The 22564-nt window shown below is 37.0% G+C and overlaps 1 protein-coding gene across 1 annotated transcript; it reads right to left on the bottom strand.

Annotated features, from left to right (window-relative positions):
* Nucleotides 1-19088: 19088 nt before the first annotated feature.
* LOC140144920 (uncharacterized) lies at nucleotides 19089-22340 on the bottom strand. The gene has a single exon (XM_072166720.1). It carries the CDS (start codon nucleotides 22338-22340, stop codon nucleotides 19089-19091), a length of 3252 nt encoding a protein of 1083 aa, XP_072022821.1.
* Between the last annotated feature and the right edge of the window lie 224 nt (nucleotides 22341-22564).

Raw genomic sequence — 22564 nt, 5'->3', positions numbered from 1 at the left:
AACATACTAAAAACCTTGCCTTGACACATTTTTCACATGACAAAATAATCTTGATTGTGTTCATTCCATTGTTATATATTGTACTGTTTCTGGATGTCCTCAAAACCAAGCAATATCATTACTCACCCACTATAATCACTACCACCCACGCCCACTCTCAAATACTACCCCCCCATACACACACACCCCTACTTGTAAATAGGCCTACCTCCAAACGAGGGCCTCATTCTGCTTATGACTTAATACTATATATATATCTAACCGAGGACTTACACACCCGTTCCTAATCGACGCCGTGGACATCACACACTCACCAGACCACTTACTCTCCAACTGTGGCCCGTCCTATACCCCCTATAGGTGAACCCTTTTTAACATTTTTGTTTACGTTATTTGCGATGTCCTGGTTATATTCAGCAGATCGAGGACATCCAGAGTCCTCGTTTGTCATGTGTGTATCCATATGTAGGTCCTCGTTTGGAGGTATTTACAAACGCACACACACACAAATCTCACCATGCGAGAAAAAAACAACTTGCATTTGAATCAATGATAATGGAACAAAGTTTCATCAAATTATTGTTATCAGTTGCTATTGTATAAGGGTCATCTTATCCTAAATCTTATATAATATTGTGTATATACATTTATCTCTCGACCGTATCAAATTATACTGTAAGCAACAACCACCATCCTTTAATACCACTGGGATATAGAAGAAGCGATATGATTTATTGTTACATTGAATCAAGATCCGTCTCTATATTTGGTTCTAGGCGAATTCTAAGCAAATTGAAGCTAGAAAAGCATGAAAAGTATAAGTAATAGAAAAATGACAGCCGCAGGAGAGAAAAAGTAATACCCAAGACCGCAACAATGGAATACAATTGCGATATAAACGTGAGTTGATGATATCAAAGGATACAGTGATATTATTTTTCTAACATAATGCCTTTAGTCTGTAGTTAACAAACAGAATATTATGGAATTCTAAGCGATCTATAATAACTTTGCTAATCTGATGATCACTTCTATATGAACAAAATCGTATTATACCACTGGTAGGTTTACAAGCTACCCACAGGTGCGGAAGCAGCTCTAAAGGGAAACAGCAGGTAACTTATTCGGAGCCTCACTCGTAAGGTGGCGACCCGATTGATGAAGCCTCATTCCGCCAACATTTACGCTGTCAAAATTTAGATCTTATAACTCTTCAAATTAAACAAAAATGTATTTCGTATTTGTTCAATCGTCATTCTAAAGAAGCCATCATCCAAGATAGTGAGAGTTTAAAACTAATGGGTATTTTTGGATTTGGCAATCAAAAATTCTAATCAATTTTAATACTACAGTCCTGCAAATGCATTTATATAAGGCACCAGAAACAAATGTGGTCGATCTTTGTCTAGACCTTGCTTCGATTCGTGTTAATAATGAACTAACTAATTAATCAAATTTAATACTAAATTTATATTGGTCATTTGCAATACAGACAAAGAATGATATGTTATCACAATAATTGTGATTAGCAATAGTCATGTAAATGATCTCGTAATTAAAAACAAGGGTGGACCAAGCATCGATGGTCGATCAAGAGATCTAACTAATTTGTTTCTATTGCCTAACTCATACAAAGATTCTTGTTATTTGATTGGTCAATTACTATTGATTATTTTTGCACATTGCACTTATTGCACTTAGACGCAGCTGCCGTGGCAACACTGACAAACGCCACCTCGATTCGCCAATTATAGGTGTGGGTGTCCCTTCTAAAATAAATATAGTTTATATTTTTTATTGTTTTATTTAATTTTCCTGGTGATTTGAAAAATTAAGTGAAAGGAAATGGAATTTATATATGAGTTAAATAAAACATATATTGAATGTTTTATTCGTTCAAGTGATAGAATATTTTCATTCAGTGAAATACGTACTGTTCCATTCAACTCGAAAAAGCCGCGTTGAATGAAACAGTCCTCGAGAAAATATTCTTACTATTGCACTTCAATTGTACTCATAAACATTAAATATTTGTATGCTATTTCATGGCCATATAAAACATATTATATCTGGAACTGCGGGAAGCGATAATCAGCTATGGACGTAGCAAACAGGGTGGACAGTTTAGACGAACTGCAGGAGCCCGATGTAAGCCTCGCTCGTTTTGTATATAAACGTTAGTGACCTAATTGACAGTTTATCGTCCAACTTTCATGAAGTAAGCCCTTTTCTTTTTATATCCCCAGCGATATTTTCAAGCAATTGATGGCATGGTGTACATCTTATCCTCATCATCATCCTTCGGCTGCGGAGCAGGCGACTACAAGTTTCCTCCAGCTGTCTACACTCTTGAGGTTCAGCATAATACATTATGTGACCGTACAGCACGAATGAGCCGTAAATGTCCTAAATATATAGTTATAGTGTAAAATGTGCATGAAGTTCGTATTCATCGGTACCTCAAGTTGACGCGACATATATCTCATTTTGATAGTCAAATACCTTTTAAACCAATCAATAATCCTATTGTTGAAGAGGATAATAAGCTTCTACCTTAGATGTCTATAGAATTCATAAAACCCCGCCATCTAGAATTCCGTGTTAAATGGCCAAAATATCCAGTTGGGTTTCTTTCACTTTATTTTGTTATCTAAGCTTAAAATGGACAGAAACCCTTCCCAAAAGTTCTTACTAATATAATTTCAGCATTTTGGGTAAAGAATAAGAAAATAAACATTTGATAGGAACCGTACATTATGGCTTTAAACACCTGCTTCGCAGTTGCCTTTCGATGTCCCTTTTTGAAATCCCCCTTTGGACATCAACTCATTTTATAACGACATTGCATTCAGAGCTAGACTTGTTTCCCTCAGAAGCCCATGTTATATGCCCAGGTCTAAGCAGAGCGGGGTGTAATATATTTTGTGGAACTGGCATGCATTTGTTGATGAATACAAAGAAGTTAACCTTTATATTTTTACAGCTAGCTACTTCTCGCTTTACTAATAAAAGCAGCACGAATATGTGGGGCATGATAGTACTTAGTTTGGTATCAATTAATAACCATTATTCATATTATAACAGCATATCGTTTTGATAAAGAAAATCCAGGCAAGTGGGTGTAACGGTGCTCAGTCGTGTTACCATGGTTACCACATACGTAATGTATGTTAGACAAGAGTTTATAGGGCTACACCCACATACTGCCAATGTGCATATGCATAATGATAATCAGTGATAATAAGGACAAAGTACGAGTATGAGGGCGTGCTCATTATATTGTTATATATTGTGAGCAATGATGAGGATATCCTTTGTCTAGATGTTCTCACAAATTAAGTAATCTTACCAAACTTATGCCCATAGCGTCGCAGGTCGCAGGTAGTGCAAACTATACATTTTTGGATTCCTTATGACCAGATGAGTAATTTGGTATATTTTTGTTAAAAGAGTTTGACCCATGTTTGACCTTAATTGACCCCTACTAAAAATAACCGACACTTTGAAAAGGGCAGCCAAGTCAAACACTTTCAAACCTTTGCTCTAAAGATTTGGTTACCAAACATTAGAACTGGTCTCTTACTATGAGTGAGTGTCATTATTACCACCCACCCCTATTGAAATCATAACAAACATAACAATGAAGTCAAATTACAGACCAACTTACTTAATTCTTTCCAATTCGTTTCTAAACAGACTCCCAAAAACTGATATAAAAAGACCCAAGTATCTTGACTATGTTCATTCCATTGTATTTTAAGCACGGAAGCTATCAAGTCTCTGGATGACCTCTCAACATTAATCAATGTAATCATTATCTTCACACACACCTACATCAAGCGCCTTACTCCTACACAAATCGGACATGAGGACAAAGGTACCATGATTGTGCTCATTCAATTTTACTGTAATCAAAGAAGCCATCTGGCAGACTTTTCTGTCTTTGCATGAGGCAAAATTAAATCAACCTTGAAATTATCACGCATATTCGCACTTCCGGACAGCGCACAGTGTGGCTAAACGTGTTCCTTTATACCTATAAAGTATAATTGTAATTCTCAAAATTAAATATATCACAATTTTTACGGGCGATTTGAAAATATTTACGGACAAAATGCGGTAAAACATATACACAACAAACAGCAGTTGCCGCTAATTAGTGTATTGCATTTCAAGTTAGTGTACTGGAAACAAAACCCTGGTTTTACCTGAAAACAAATCGATTTTTCTTGTAATAGCAACATCATATGGGGTACTAGAGCATGCACAAATCGTAATAATGTGTAGAATATAGAAACTCTGTGGTATATCATATGATAGTCATGGTATGCTTAATAGCCTGAGTCGCTCGGCCTATCTCGAACAAAATCGCCATGCGTAGCTGTTGAAAAACGAGAGGATTCGCTGTACTATCACGTCAATTTTTGACACGAAGATATAGGGATGATGACGATGTGCAGCGATCATCCCCATAGGGATAAAGACAATATATAGCTATTATATTCTTGATTGTGTCCATCCCGATGTTGTAGGCCTATATTAAAAATAAGGAAACCATGACGGTAGATTCTCCGGTCTCTGTGCACACAAAAAAAATTGGTGTAAGTTGTCTTAACAAACAAACCAGTTCGTCCGTTTTACTATCGGTTTTTGTATTTACAGTAAAAACTAAAAACACTCAATTCGTTTATTTAAATATGCACAGAATGTAAGTTGCATTCAAAGCTCAAAGCTACACCCGCTCTATCTGAAGCCCACTATAACGAAGTCTGGACATAGCGATCATTACATCAAAAGAGATGTATTCCACATGTTAATGAAGAATACGGCTGGAAATTTAATTAATTATGAGTTTATTACTCAGAAAATCAAAATTGCAAATGAGAAGTTCATGTAATAATGACTTAGGCAGTTTGGTTATGAGGGTGACGATAATGTGTTATGTTTTGTGTAAAGGGGAAACTGAATTGGGGATGATTACCGAGTAGGTTAGCCTTCTTAATTAATATATATATATATATGGTACGCTAATTGTTTACAGAACCTGTAAGTTATAATTGAAGACCGAATTAAAAATACTAGTTTGCGTCTGAAGTCAGTGCAAAGGCGCGACGTGATTGGTTGCTGACCTGCGCAGTACAGCATTTTCGGAATGGTTGACAGGACGTCATACACAAATTAGTCTTTTTTAATTCGGTCTTCAATAACACTACCACATGCAGCATGAATGTGTGGGGCATGTTAGTACTTAGTTTGATATCAATCAATGCCCATCATAGCTGTATACTTTTAAAAAGAAAATCCAGGCATGTGGTTGTTACAGCGATCAGTCGTATGCGTTACCGTGGTTACCGCAAATACGCAGTGAAGACAAGAGTTTATATCATGTTCTGCGATTTATAATAAGAAAAGTAAGTTTATTTGGTTACCAGTTGAATTATTCTTATATCTGACAGTTTTATTGAAGATTTATTTCATGATGTATAATTGTATAATAAATATAATTGTGTTTTGAGTAGGGTTGTGTAGTACGCATGTGTAGTTTGTGGTGAATTCTGGAATTGCATGCCAACAAATATTCGGCCCTCTACATGCTAAAAACCTTGCCTTTACACAATAGTCATAAGAATAGTCATAAGAATTGAGAAACATAATTCATTCCATGTTATATATTGTAATCTAGGAAGCCATCAAGCTAGACTTTTCTGTTTCTGGATGTCTTCAAAACCAACCAACATCATTACGCACCCACTACAATCAACCACCCACGTCCACTCTCCAACACTACACATACCCGCCACATAACCTCCCCTTACCCCCACACACATACCAGACCACTTACTATTCAACTGTGGCCCGTCCTATATCCTCTATAGGTGGACACGCTTTAAATGCATTTTTACGTTATTGCGATATCCTGGTTAGGTCCTATATCCAGTAGGTCCTCGTTTGTCATGTGTGTATCCATATGTAGGTCCTAGCTTGGAGGTATTTACAAACGCACCCCCCACACACAAAGCTCACCATGCGAAAAAAAACCTTTCATTTGAATCAATGATAATGGAACAAAGTTTCATCAAATGATTGTTATCAGTTGTTATTGTATAAGGGTCATCTTATTCTAAATCTTATATATAATATTGTGTATAAAAATTTATCTCTCGACCGTATCAAATTATACTGTAAGCAACAACCACCATATCCTTTAATACCCCTGGGATATAGAAGAAGCGATATGATTTATTGTTACATTGAATCAAGATTCGTCTCTATCATGGTTCTAGGCGAATTCTAAACAAATTGAAGCTAGAAAAGTATGAGTTATAGAAAAATTACAGCCGCAGGAGAGAAAAAGTAATACCCAAGACCGCAACAATGGAATACAATTGCGATATAAACGTGAGTTGATGATATCAATGGATACAGTGATATTATTTTTCTAACATAATGCCTCTAGTCTGTAGTTAACAAACAGAATATTATGGAATTCTAAACGATCTATAATAACTTTGCTAATCTGATGATCACTTCTATACTGAATATTGTTACGAGTCGTACTTGACTCAAGGCCAAAATCACCTTTTTCCCGAACTCACACGAATGCACAACACAAATACACTGTTTGTTTAAGCTAACAAAATCTAAGTCTTTAATTGAAAACCGAGTATGATTGGTACATATAATAATAATATCGCATATACAATAAAATCACACAATGACAGTTTTACTATATCAGTACTTAACCAGCTGTCTTCTTGTTGGTGATCCTAGAGTTCTTGCAATGTTCTGGACGACTGATGTAATATATCCTTATTCACTTGTCCTGCGAAAATCAGCGAAGTCCATAGTACACTTGCATTTATAAATCCTTGCGTATAAAATCCTCATACGAAAATGATGAGGCTTCCTCCAATCTCCTTTGCGCTGCTATCTCCACAAATATATCTCCTTGCGCTGCTTTCTCCAAAAATGGTGTTTCTTTCACCATTCTCTCTTTCTCCAGGGAACAGGTTTCTTTAACACAGCTCCGCTGTTTTTGACAGATGCGTGGCCTTCACAAACCCAGCAAACTCCAGCAATTTGACAGAAGAACTTTTAATCCTTTGATGAGGAAGAGCACTTTTGTGTGCTCGCTGTCTTCTTCGTTGCTGTATTAAAATTAGCTCAATTATTGGCTATATAAACTGGTTAAAATGCACTTCTTTTTTTTGAAGCACGAAGACCATCACACACATGTGGAGTTTCTCAATCTCCCACGGCATTCTGTAAAGTCCCAACAAAAACCTCCAGCTTTTTATATCAATACTCATGCAAAAAAACCATCATCTATTAATAAACCATTACTTCAATCACATTTTCACAACATTGCTGCAATCTTGGGATTTCCCAAGATTACTTATACACATTCACATTACATCACTTCCTGGGGGGTTTTCCTGATGGTGCAATAATGAACTGGGGCTTTCCAAGTTCTAAACATAGCTCTGACTTTGTTTACAATAATTTGGGGGAATTCCAAAATACAAGGGGGGTTCCCATCTCATGAAATACTTTCAGCTTGTAAACAAAGTTAAATAATTAAATTAAATCAAATTACTCAGGGCACATCACAATATAATGTACAAAATCGTATTATACCGCTGGTAGGTTTACAAGCTACCCACAGGTGCGGAAGCAGCTCTAAAGGGAAACAAGAGGTAACCTATTCGGACCCTCACTCGTAAGGTGGCGACCCAATTGATAAAGCCTCATTCCGTCAACATTTACGCTGTCAAAATTTAAATCTTAACTCTTAAAATTAAACAAAAATGTATTTTGTATTTGTTCAATCGTCATTCTAAAGAAGCCATCATCCAAGATGGCGAGAGTCTAAAACTAGTGGGTATTTTTGGATTTGGCGATCAAAATTCTATTTTAATTCTACAGTCCTGCAAATGCATTTATATAAGGCACCAGAAACATATGTGGTCGATCTTTGGATAGACCTTCGATGCTGCTTCGATTCGTGTGAATAATGAACTAACAACTAATTAATCATGTTAATCAAAATTAATACCAAATTTATATTGGTCATTGTCAATGTCATGGTGAATAAGATCTCAATACAAGTCTACAGTGCGTTAATATGAGAAGTTGAGATAGACTGGAAATAAATCTTGGATTCCTTTGTTATAATTTGTGTGTGAGCATTCAAGCAAAGAAATGATATGGATATAGCTAAATCCCTCCATGGAAAATTCCCGGTCTGAGTTTTGTTCTATTCATGAACCTTGAATGAAAAATGCACCTGTTATTTGAATGAATATTGGAAGCATGCTTTTTGCAGAAAGCCAACTTCACTTGCTATCTGGACACCAGGGTGATAACATCAATATGTAGAGAATTCACAATTTACCCATAGGGTTGTGACACCAATATTTTAATTTTCCACTTAATTGCAACTTGGATGCTGAGATCCAGGCTCTGCAGGAAAATTTCATTTGTGCTTGCGCGTTCATCTTCAATTATGTTACTGACGAGAGTAAATAACCAAGTATACTTGAACTTCGGCGAAGATATGAGGAACGGCAGCCATGACAGACATATTTGTTGGTGTGATGTTACAGAGTCATCTCCGGATGCAAGTCATATAATTTCAAGTTTTATGTAAGTTCACTTTTCATATTATGCTGGTGTATTTTTATACAAATATCATGTGTTGGATTTACAAACTAGCTTTGCAGAATGTGCGTAACATTCTGCAATGCAAATTTATCCTGATATTTATCAGACCGAAACTTTACCAAATTAAACCATGAAAGAAATTTAGGCCCATTATTTTTCATGTTTTATAACAATTTGAACTTAGTTGTTTTCGGACAAAGATTTATTATGATATTTGAGGCAAAGACTTTAATGATAAAGCTATCCAAAATAAAATGTTGCATTTTATAAGATTTATCATGCAGTCATTGAAAAGATATTCACAGAGTGACATGTTTTGGAAATCATTAATTTATAATTTAAATAACCAAATGTCAATCATTGTTTGAATGTTTGGAAAACTATTTGGACATAATGAAATTGGCAAATTAATGTGTCTGGATTTAAAGAATATATAGATTATGTTATTATTTATGTGATAAATAAATTGAGTAAATTATGTGTAGAAATAAGGATACAAATGGTCGTCAGCAAAACAAAATACGAGCATCGGATCAAGTCAATTGTAAATATAAATGATATTTTGTTGCATGGAAAAAGATATTAAATTCATGCTCAATTATTACTTTCGTAAAATTATTTCAGATAAGACTTTGGAGTTAAGCAAACCGAGCATGATGACTTTTGAATTAGAATTTTGATTAAAAGTAAGGCCTACAGAAATTCGGAAACTTAGAATCTTTTTGGTCTATTTTAAATCTGTAGTCCCCGTTTTCGTTGGGTTTGGGAAAATCATTGGCATCGAAGTCTTTTCAACATCATTGGAACCTGGAATCTACCTCAATCTTAACAAGCTTCAGCTTCAAGGAAGATCGTATGGTGTGAACTTTTATATCACGGATTTCGTCATATGAACTTTTGCGTATTCATAGAAAACCGGTAACAGGAAACTGTGCACAATTATTTTTTCATCAAATAAGACAGTATTTTAAACGTTATAAAAAAATGAAAGAGATCTCTTCTAAATTCAAAGTATATATGTATCTTATAAAATTAATTTTAAGATTATCTTTTTGAAAGTCATAAAGACTTTTTTTTTTTTTGAATAAATAAATACATTCTTGATTTGTTATAAAACTTAATCTGGTCCAGTTTACATTTACTCTTAGCATCCCGACTGAGTATCTTGGGTAAGGTGACAATTTTTGGTGGAGAATCCGGGTACTAAGGGATTCAGGGTGTGATGGTGTCGTCATCAAAGAAAGTCTTGTGAAACCAGAACAAAAGACCGGTGAATACATCACTTGTATTCTAATTGATGGTACAGTTCGCAGGTTCCAGACGGCTGTAGTTCACATAAACACTCCATTTTTCGTTGGAAAAGTAACTGCAAAAATATGTGCTACGCCAGTGTATGACCTTATTCTCGGTCAAATGCCAGGAATGCGGAGAGTGCATGACCCAGATCCAAATTGGATCGATAGCACAACCATCACAAAGTTGAGTAAAGAAGTCACAGTCGACAAACAGGTCAGAGTCGGACAAGATGAGGAGAATCATCAGTGACAAAAGTGGAGAAAACACGTCCAATAGTCGTCCTTCCAGAGAAGAAAGACATTGGTAGTGCTGTGGAGACTCGAGGTCAAGCTAAATTGCGAAACAGACCATTCAAACCACTTATAGTTCCTCTAGCACCGGATGAAGTTGTAACTCCAGCATTACTACAACAAAAGCAAATGGAAGATCCAACTTTGAGGAAAATGCATGAAGCTGCAGAGTCCAACACAGTGAAACAGTGTCGAGGCGGCGGTACTTGTGTGTTTGTGAAGGAGAAAGGAATCTTATACAGAGAATTTAAAGCTCCAAACATCGATTATGGGAACCAGTTCAGACAAGTGGTAGTACCCCAGGAATATCGAAAACAGGTGATGAAGATAGCACATGAAGCAATATTGGGAGGTCATCAAGGAGCAAAGAAAACTAGTGACAGAATTAGTACCAATTTCTACTGGCCAGGCATGGGAGCAGATATTAGACGGTATTGTCAGTCGTGCGACATTTGTCAGAGGACAATTCCTAAAGGAAGAGTTACTAAGGTACCATTGGGTGAAATGCCAATTATTGACACACCATTCGAACGCGTTGCCGTAGACATAGTAGGACCGATCAAACCTATAACGGATCGAGGTCATCGTTACATACTTGTACTGATTGACTATGCAACTCGTTATCCAGAAGCAGTTCCACTCAAGTCTATAGAAGCAGAGATGGTAGCAGAAGAACTTCTAGTAATGTTTACTCGTCTTGGTGTACCCAAGCAAATACTGACAGACCAAGGGACACAGTTTACGTCAAATGTCATGAAGGAGTTGAACAGATTATTGTCAATCAAACCTTTGGTAACCACACCTTATCATGCCATGTGTAACGGAGCCGTAGAGAGACAGAATGGAAACCTAAAAGCTGGACTTAAGAAGATGTGCGAAGAACGACCAAGAGATTGGGATCGATACATTTGCCCACTCTTGTTTGCTTACAGAGATACACCACAATCGAGTACAGGATTTGCACCATTTGAGTTATTGTATGGTAGAAGCGTAAGAGGGCCAATGACAATTCTGAGTGAACTTTGGACAGGAGAAAGTGAAGAGGGTGAGACCAAGAATACTTACCAATACATCATAGACCTCCAGAAACGTCTAGAAATGACATGTCAACTCGCCAGAGAAGAGATTAAGAAGTCCAAAGATAAGTACAGGACTCAGTACAACAAGAAGGCTAGACCACGTGCATACAATGAAGGTGACGAAGTTTTATTACTTCTACCAACAGATGCAAACAAACTCTTGATGCACTGGAAGGGACCATTTAAGATCGTGAAGAAATTCAACAGAATGAATTACCAGATCGACTTGGGTAGCCGAAAGCAAACTTTCCACATCAACCTACTTAAGAAGTATCATAGACGAGAAGAAATAGCAGCAGTAATGGAAGAAATCGAAGAAGAAGATGGTATTGTATTCGAGATTGCGGCAGTGGCAGTGATTCAAGAAGAAATAGATGACGAGCTCAATGAGAATGTCAGCAGTGAAGAACTATTATTTATTCCTCCTTTAGCAGCAAAAGAGACAATCAAAGATGTGAAAATCAGCACAGACTTGGATTCTGAACAAGTGACAGTGGTCAAACGCATCTTAGGGAATTACAAAGATGTTCTTACTGACATTCCAGGAAAAACTAACTTAGGAGAACACGTCATTGAACTCACTGACGAGGAGCCGGTTAGATGCAAGCCATACCCAATACCACATGCAGTACGAGATGAAGTTCGTAATGAATTGGATACCATGTTGGAAATGGGGATAATTCGACAAAGCAGCAGTCCATATGCATGCCCATTGACTGTTGTAGCCAAACCAGACGGATCAACTCGGATTTGTTGTGACACGAGATTGTTGAATGCAAAAACCGTGTTTAACGCCGAACCTATATCGGACCAGGAGGAGATTTTTGCCCAGATTTCAGAAGACAACTTCTCTCCAAAATAGACTTAAGCAAAGGATATTGGCAGGTGCCAATGGAAGAGAAGTCAAAGAAGTATACAGCTTTCATAGTTCCAGGTGTCCAAGGAGGACATTTTGAGTTCAACTTTATGCCATTTGGATTAGTGAATTCGGCACAAACGTTTAGCCAGATCATGAGAAAACTTCTTCATGGGCTGAAGAACGTTCACAACTATATAGATGATATAATAATCCATACTACAACATGGGAAGAACATATGGAACCCGTGAAGGAAGTGATGAGAAGATTGAGAAAGGCAGGACTGACTGCAAGACCATCGAAATGTCACAAAGGATGTAGTGAAGTAGAATTTCTTGGTCATGTTGTGTGAAAGGGAGTCGTCAAACCTAGACCAAACAAAGTGGAAGCAGTCAGAGATGCAAAAAGACCAGAAACAAAAACCCAATTAAGATCTTTCCTTGGATTAGTTGGATACTACAGAAAATTCATCCCTAACTTTGCATCTGTAGCATGTCCACTTACAGATAGGACCAGGAAAGGAGAGCCTAATAAGATAACTTGGGAGGAAAGTCAGGAACAGGCTTTTCGTACTTTGAAGAATAGAGTAACAAGTGCACCAATTCTGCATTTACCAGACCTTAACAAGACATTTATCTTGAGAAGCGATGCTTCAGAGAATGGACTGGGAGCAGTACTTCTACAGGAATTGCAAGGAGAGCAATTTCCTATTGCCTACGCTAGTAAGAAGATGACGAAATGTCAACAGCGATATTCAGTAATGGAGAAAGAATGCCTTGCCATCATATGGGCAGTTCGGAAGTTCCAAGCATTCTTATTCGGAAGAGAGTTCATTATCGAGACAGATCATCAACCTCTAGCATGCATCAGGAAGTCCAAAGTAGCTAACGGCAGAATAATGAGATGGGCACTAGCTCTACAACCGTACCGATATCGTTTGGAAGTCATAAAAGGCAGCAAGAATATCGGAGCAGATTACATGAGTCGGGTGTAAGAAACTTCAAAGATAACCTTAGGTATCATGATCAGAATTTTGTGAATTAGGCCTTGTGAAAATAATTGTTTCATTTAGTAGAACCATGGAAGCGGTGGAATAAACTGAAATGAATCGAATCTGAATGAATCGATTCATGTGAAGTAAGTCAACAATTTTGTAAATAGTAATAGTAATGATATTGATAGGCCTATAATACGACTTTATTGCAACTTATCCTCCATTGTTTTGAGTAAAATGCATGAATGCATTTTCTTTTAAGGGGGGAGTTAATTGTCATGGTGAATAAGATCTCAATACAAGTCTACAGTGCGTTAATATGAGAAGTTGAGATAGACTGGAAATAAATCTTGGATTCATTTGTGTGTGAGCATTCAAGCAAAGAAATGATATGGATATAGCTAAATCTCTCCATGGAAAATTCCAGGTCTGAGTTTTGTTCTATTCATGAACCTTGAATGAAAAATGCACCTGTTATTTGAATGAATATTGGAAGCATGCTTTTTTAGAAAGCCAACTTCACTTGCTATCTGGACACCAGGGTGATAACATCAATATGTAGAGAATTCACAATTTACCCATAGGGTTGTGACACCAATATTTTAATTTTCCACTTAATTGCAACTTGGATGCTGAGATCCAGGCTCTGCAGGGAAAATTTCATTTGTGCTTGCGCGTTCATCTTCAATTATGTTACTGACGAGAGTAAATAACCAAGTATACTTGAACTTCGGCGAAGATGTGAGGAACGGCAGCCATGACAGACATATTGTTGGTGTGATGTTACAGAGTCATCTCGGGATGCAAGTCATATAATTTCAAGTTTTATGTAAGTTCACTTTTCATATTATGCTGGTGTATTTTTATATAAATATCATGTTTTGGATTTACAAACTAGCTTTGCAGAATGTGCGTAACATTCTGCAATGCAAATTTATCCTGATATTTATCAGACCGAAACTTTACCAAATTAAACCATGAAAGAAATTTAGGCCCATTATTTTTCATGTTTTATAACAATTTGAACTTTCGGACAAAGATTTATTATGATATTTGAGGCAAAGACTTTAATGATAAAGCTATCCAAAATAAAATGTTGCATTTTATAAGATTTATCATGCAGTCATTGAAAAGATATTCACAGAGTGACATGTTTTGGAAATCATTAATTTATAATTTAAATAACCAAATGTCAATCATTGTTTGAATGTTTGGAAAACTATTTGGACATAATGAAATTGGCAAATTAATGTGTCTGGATTTAAAGAATATATAGATTATGTTATTATTTATGTGATAAATAAATTGAGTAAATTATGTGTAGAAATAAGGATACAAATGGTCGTCAGCAAAACAAAATACGAGCATCGGATCAAGTCAATTGTAAATATAAATGATATTTTGTTGCATGGAAAAAGATATTAAATTCATGCTCAATTATTACTTTCGTAAAATGATTTCAGATAAGACTTTGGAGTTAAGCAAACCGAGCATGATGACTTTTGAATTAGAATTTTGATTAAAAGTAAGGCCTACAGAAATTCGGAAACTTAGAATCTTTTTGGTCTATTTTAAATCTGTAGCCCCCATTTTCGTTGGGTTTGGGAAAATCATTGGCATCGAAGTCTTTTCAACATCATTGGAACCTGGAATCTACCTCAATCTTAACAAGCTTCAGCTTCAAGGAAGATCGTATGGTGTGAACTTTTATATCACGGATTTCGTCATATGAACTTTTGCGTATTCATAGAAAACCGGTAACAGGAAACTGTGCACAATTATTTTTTCATCAAATAAGACAGTATTTTGGACGTTATAAAAAAATGAAAGAGATCTCTGCTAAATTCAAAGTATATATGTATCTTTTAAAATTAAATCTTTTTGAAAGTCATAAAGACTTTTTTTTTTTTGAATAAATAAATACATTCTTGATTTGTTATAAAACTTAATCTGGTCCAGTTTACATTTACTCTTAGCATCCCGACTGAGTATCTTGGGTAAGGTGACAGTCAATACAGACAAAAAAAATTCAGATTTTGGTATACCTTTGTCATTGTCATAAATATGTAAACAAAGCCTGCTAGTGGTTCAGCCGAAAGCCGTGTTTTTAAGACAAAAATAAGGAATTTACATGAATCTGTAATTTAGATACTGACAGTATCTAAATTAGCTACATGTATTTGAATGGGGCTTCACCTTCGTTAATACTGCGGTTTTCTTTGTGTTTTGCCAAATTTTTCATTTTAAAAATAACAAATGAAAATTGGAATGACTTATCCTTCACTTTTAAGCAATTTTATTTTTTTACACTTTCGCTGGGATCTCTGAATGGGTCTTTAACAACGTTCCAAACGTTTTTGTCTGTAACTACATTTGGAGACGATCACACGCAAGTTTTCGGTGGCAACTAAACATACGAAGTATACAATAAGTATGTGCAAGCTTTATATTCACAAATGACTTGAACATTACGGTTTATGAATTTTCCTTGAGGCTGCGCCTCTCGGGAAATTTCTCGGGATGTAAAGGGAAATGTTAATTCATTGTAATACAACCGATGTGCTGTCATCAACCTTTAAAAAGTCACGTGAAAGGCTCGGAATATAATCACAATTGTGGTGAAATCAAGTCAGAGGCATCAAAAGAGCTGAAGAGAAAATATAGTTGAAGTGAGTTTACAGACACATCTGTGTAAACGACAACAAGTAACGCTGTCTAGAACAAATAGTAAAGGCAAACTTGTTAATCGAATTGAGTAAAATATTAAAAGTATTACGGTATGACAGTTCATGCGAGTATGTTTTTTTTGTTTTGTTTTTTGTTTTGTTTTTACAATCGAAGATGACTTTGAAAAATGACGGTTAATATAACAAATGTAGATCTGAGCCTCTCGGGAAATTTCTCGGGTTGCAATGCAACTAATGCGCTGTCATGAACCCCTAACGATTAGAAACAGAAAGAAAAAGACCAAATGAAAGACTTCCGGATGTATAAGAGAACTTACAGAGAGTAAATAGATACCATCATTCAATACCATGGAAAGAGTGAAATAATACAAACTTACACGCAACAATAAGAAAAAAAAAGTACACCAAAGACAGCAAAAATGGTATTCAATTGGGATATAGAAGTGATTACGTTTTGTTACCCTATACGATGGTATTTTATACCAATGTTATCTTAAAAGTCAACGAATTAACGAACATAATATTATGGAACCCTCATGTGATCTACCATAACATTACAAATTTGGACCGTTTTATAGAATAAACATTGTATGGCATCGGATCTCCATTAACGATCATTTCAAAAATTAAGATCAGGTGAATATCTAATAGGTACTGAAGAAGCTAAAAGGGCGCTAAATAGGGATATTATATGACCTTTAGTGTAAGCCTCGCTCGTTTTGTAAAAGTTAGTGACCTAATTGACAGTTTATATTCCAACTTTCATGAAGTAAGCCCTTTTCTTTTTATATCCCCAGCGATATGTTCAAGTAATTGATGGTGTACATCTTACCCTCATCATCATCCTTCGGCTGCGGAGCAGGCGACTGCAAGTTTCCTCCAGCTGTCTACACTCTTGAGGTTCAGCATAATACATAATGACCGTACAGCACGAATGAGCCGTAAATGTCCCAAATTGTATTCTGAGTTATAGTGTACAATGTGCACGAAGTTCGTATTCATCGGTACCTCAAGTTGGCGCGACATCTATCTTATTTTGATAGTGAAACACCTTTTAAACCAATCAATAACCCTATTGTTGAAGAGGATAATAAGCTTCTACCTTAGATGTCTATACAATTCTTAATAGCTCTGGTCTCTGTTGTCTTTGGCTGAATCCTGTTCAAGTGGTGGGTTACAAAGCATTTTATTTTGTCTTAGGTATGTATAACCAACAATTAACAATGAGAGGACATTCTTGAACCTCGTTGACTTGGGGGATGATTTGAAATGACCGCGAACTATGACTGTTTGATATTTATTACCAGCAATGTGGAAAAAGAGACACATGTAGAAACGAAAAAACCTACCATTTTGTTGGTGCTCAGTCGTGTTACCATGGTTACCACATACGTAATGTATGTTAGACAAGAGTTTAGGGAGCTTCACCCACATACTGCCAATATGTATAATGATAATCAGTGATAATAAGGACAAAGTACGAGTATGAGGGCGTGCTCATTATATTGTTATAATATTGTGATCAATGAGGATATCCTTTGTCTAGATGTTTTCACAAATTAAGTAATCTTACAAAACTTCTGCCCTTAGCGTTGTAACTAAAGGTCGCAAGTAGCCAGTGCAAACTATACATTTTTGGAATCCTAATGACCAGCTGAGTAATATGGTATATTTGATAAAAGAATTGGGATATTTTATAATTTGACCCCTGTTTGACCTTATTTGACGGATACTAAAAGTAACCGACACTTTGAAGAGGGCAGCCAAGTCAAATTTTTTCAATATCCTTCAGTCATGCCAAAAATCTTTTAAACCTTTGCTCAAAAGATTTGGTTACCAAACATTAGCATTGGTCTGTTACTATGAGTGTCATTTTTACCACCCACCCCTATTGAAATCATAACAAACATAACAATGAAGTCAAATTACAGACCAACTTACTTAATTCTTTCCAATTCGTTTCTAAACAGACTCCCAAAAACTGATATAAAAAAGTATCTTGACTACGTTCATTCCATTGTATTTTAAGCACGGAAGCTATCAAGTCTCTGGACGACCTCTCAACATTAATCAATGTTGTCAAGAACAAGAGATTGATCTTGATTATTGCTTTTGGCAATGTCTTGAACCACGAATCTGGAATCATACACGTCTAAGGACACAGATGAAATATACACGTTACGCAAATTTATACTTAAATCAGTCTTATTCATCAATATCAAAATAAACAATACACACAAAAATAAAGATCACTGTTATGTAACATTCTTTTGTTTTTGTTACTATAAAGATTAAACCGGTTTCTTGATGATTATGAATGTTTCAATCTAATCATCTGTGCACAGAGAGAATTTGGAATACTAGAAAGTATTTTATGACAAAACATGTACATGTACTAGTTTAGATTTTCACAATCTCACAGTTTGTGGATACAATGTTTTCCTTGTCACACGTTGTCGTCGGATGTAGAATTCAGATGTTGGCTTAATTCAGATGCCACAAGTTCATATGCGTGTCTTGATGTAGACCAGTTAGATCGTCACAGACATCATACTCTCACGGAGAAGAACCATTCAAAGTGCCACACTTTTACGGACGAAATATTTCAATTTGACATCCAAAACAACTACCCAGTAGTTGGGAGGAAAGCTCTGCTTTCATGACACAAACGTCAGCTTATAAAGATGATAACAACTCCAGCACCACTATCCTGGCAAAGTATTTGGCTACAACAAGTTACACTGGCGAGGCAGCGCAGCAGTTGAGAAAGTTCTGTTTTAACTTTCATAAAGAAATGCAAACATGCAGCCCTGTCTATACTATTCCTGCACATGGATTTAGCGCATTAACATGGAGTACAACAATTTAGGTGTCAACTCTCCTCTGTCTTGTATTTGAATGCCCAGACCAGATATCTCCCACTCCTGAACAAGGGACCAACTCATTTGCATAACAATCTGAACCCTATGTTTAGAAGCTAAGAAAATCTGCCTATCAATAAGAAGAATCATGATGCATGACTACTTGTCATAAACAACCAGCTCACTTTAAGGTGAGAAAACATAAATCCTATTGGCCTAAAGTTATCCAGAGGGAAAATCCATATACCATCATGACATTTCACTCCCCTTAAGATAAATGTTACCTTAACATTTACCACCTTAAATTTTCACACTTGGAATAAGATCAAAACTACACACCGATCCATGGGTGAAAACTTACTAACCTGTCGACCTGCTCATGTAATCAGCACCAACGTTATCCTTGCCCTTGATCGCTATCATTGTGAAGTGATAAGGTTGCAACGCTAATGCCCATCGCATTATGCGCCCATTTGCTACCTTGGATCGTTGCATGCATAACAATGGCCGATGGTCAGTTTCCAGTTGAAATTTCCGTCCGTACAGAAATGGTTCGAACTTCTGAATAGCCCAAACTATGGCATAACTCTCTTTCTCCATCACAGAATAGTTCTTCTGTGCAGTCAGTAGTTTCTTGCTGGCATACGAAATGGGGAACTTTTCTCCATCAAACTCTTGTAGTAGAACGGCTCCGACACCATCATCAGACGCATCTGTTCGGAGAATGAACGGTCTGTTGATGTCTGGAAGATGAAGAATGGGAGATTCCGACAACTTTGCCTTCAAAGTTCGAAACGCTAATTCCTGGCTGTCACCCCATTCTATCTTGGTTGGTCTTCCTTTCTTAGTCTCATCTGTTAGTGGAACCGCTACAGCAGCAAAGTTTGGTATGAAAGCTCTGTAGTAATTGGCCAAACCAAGGAATGAACGAAGTTGAGTTTTCGTTTGTGGTCTTGGCGCATTCTGAATTGCTTCCAACTTGTTTGAGTTTGGCTGCAGCATACCCTGACCTACGACATGGCCAAGAAATTCTACCTTCTCGAAACCTATGTAGCACTTAGTTGGTCTTGCCGTCAACTTGGCCTTTCTTAATCTCTGCAGCAATTCTCTCAATGTCTCTATGTGTTCCTCCCAAGATGCAGTGTGTACTAAAATGTCGTCGATATAGTTGTCAACACTTTGCAAACCTCTTAATAGTTTCCTCATGATCCTGTTAAACGTAGCTCCACTGTTTACGAGTCCAAATGCCATACGTGTAAACTGGTAGAGTCCATCATGAGTTATGAATGCTGTTAGGGGTTTGGCATGTTCTGTTAATGGCACCTGCCAATAACCTTTACTAAGGTCGATCTTAGTGAAGAAGTGATCATTTGCTAATTTTGCGAATATTTCACTTTGATCTGGAGTTGGTTCCGCATCGAAGACGGTGACACGATTAATCTTGCGCATGTCACAGCACACCCGATTACTTCCATCTGTCTTCTTTACTATTACCAATGGTGCAGCGTAGGGACTTTCAGATGGTTCAACAACACCCATGTCTATCATGGCTTTCACTTCATCCTTCACAGTTTCACGAAGCGCATGTGGTATGGGGTAAGGTCTGCTACGAATAGGTGTGTTATCTGTGAGCTTAATATCATGATGACCCAAGTTGGTTCCACCTGGAACATCAGTCAACACATCCTTGTAATTATTCAGCAGTCTCTTTACCTCATGTTGCTGTTCATCTGACAAGTTGCTACATACCTTGACGTCAGATGCAAACTCCTTCTGTTTGAGTGCGGGAATTTGTAAAAGATTCTCATTTGATTTCAGCTCAGAGTTGTCCTCAATCTCAATGACGGACGTACAAGCCACATCAAGAAGTCCTGCAGTCACAACCATTTGTGGCTGATCTTCTTGTCTCCTGTAATACTTCTTCAGAAGATTTGCATGGAAAGTTTTCACATGGTGACCAAAATCTATTTTGTAATCCATAGATCCTACCTTGTCAACAATGGGAAACGGCCCTTTCCAATGCATGAGGAGCTTGTTGCGATCAGTTGGAAGAAGTAAGAGGACTTCATCACCTACTTTGAATTTCCTACACTTGGCTTTCCTATTGTAGTAACTCTTGTACTTACTCTGTGATTTCTGCAATTCTTGTCGTGCCAAATCACAAGTCTTCTCTAGTCTATCTTGTAAATCTAACACATACTGATACGTACTCTTAGTTTCAGGTTCCTCAATCTCACCAGTCCACAGTTCCTTCAACACAGTAAGGGGACCTCTCACCACTCTACCATAAAGCAATTCGAAAGGTGAAAATCCAATACTGGATTGAGGAGTCTCTCTGTATGCGAACAACAATGCATTTAAATACCTGTCCCAGTCAGTTGGACGTTCTTCACACATCTTACGTAACATAAGTTTCAAAGTTCCGTTGAACCTTTCTACAAGTCCATTACAGATCGGATGATAGGGAGAACTGGTTAAATGCTTGATTGAAAGAAGTCGACTTACCTCCTTCATCACATCACTAATGAACTGAGATCCATTGTCTGTCAAAATTTCACGGGGAATACCTACTCTTGAGTAAATGTCTAACAATGCTTCAGCTACAGTTTTTGTGTCTATGTGGGCTAATGCAACAGCTTCCGGATAGCGTGTCGCATAATCCACAATTGTAATTATGTACCTGTTCTTACGATCAGTGCATGGGTAAATAGGCCCTACCAAATCAATTGCAATGCGCTGAAATGGCGTGTCTATCAATGGCATGCTTCCAAGCGGTACTTTTGTAACGCGTCCTTTCGGTAACGTTCTTTGGCAGCTATCGCATGATTGACAAAATCTAGATATATCTGAAGTCAAACCTGTCCAAAAGAAATTGCTAAGTACCTTGTCTGTCGTCTTTTGGATACCTTGATGACCTCCAAGGATGGATTCGTGCGCCAATTTAATTACTTGGTCACGATACTGTCTTGGCACAACAACCTGTTGGAGTTTCTCACCAAATTGAAAAGTTGGGGATTGGAATTCTCGGTAGAGTATTCCTTTCTGTAAAACGAACTTAGACTTACCACCATTACGAGTTACCTTTTCTTCTCCTGAATAAGCCATCTCACGAAGTTTATCTAGGGTAGTATCACCTTCCTGTGCCTGGATTAGCTTCTCAACAGTAACAATCTCACTCATGGCTTTTGGTACCTTAAGTTCTCTTAGAGGCTTTTCCTTAGCTACCTTTTGAGCTCTAGTCTCAACCGCATTAACTAAGTCTGGTGTGTCTAATTCTAACTCACCATGTTGTTCACAATGAACATCTGGTTTCTTCCAAGAAGTATCTGGTTGTGATGGATCACGAACACCTGGAATGTTACCCAATATGAGGTCATAGACAGGATTGTTCATACATAAGGCAGTGATTTCACCAACATAATATGGCGTATTCACATCAATAATGGCAACTGGCACTCTTCTAATAGTCCCATCTATGAGTACACATGTTTTATACTCACCAGTCAATTGGCTATTTGACACTAGGCTTCTACGAACTACTACAGTACTACAACCACTATCACGTAAGACAGTGACTAAGTTATCATCTACCATACCTTGCGTAATTGGCATCTTCTTTACACCGTGTGCACTACACGCAGCACTCATCACAGGTAACCTGTGTCCACAGGACAAAGTGACATAACCATCATCTGCTTCGGAGTCTGTACAATGTGGATCCTAGTTACCACCATACAAGCACCTAAATCTGTAATACCTTGACACTTGTCACAATCACAATTTGTACAACTTTGATTACCTGCAGAATTTTGGTTTTTCTGTTTACCTGTGTTAGT

The sequence above is a fragment of the Amphiura filiformis genome, chromosome 2 (assembly GCF_039555335.1).
Source record: "Amphiura filiformis chromosome 2, Afil_fr2py, whole genome shotgun sequence".
NCBI classification, from domain to species: Eukaryota; Metazoa; Echinodermata; class Ophiuroidea; order Amphilepidida; family Amphiuridae; genus Amphiura; species Amphiura filiformis.
Note: the sequence above shows the minus strand (reverse complement) of the source record. Positions and strands in the feature narration are given on the sequence as shown.

Coding starts and splice junctions, on each gene's coding strand:
- LOC140144920 (XM_072166720.1), bottom strand. CDS start 22,340: ATGCCAATTACGCAAGGTATGGTAGATGATAACTTAGTCACTGTCTTA.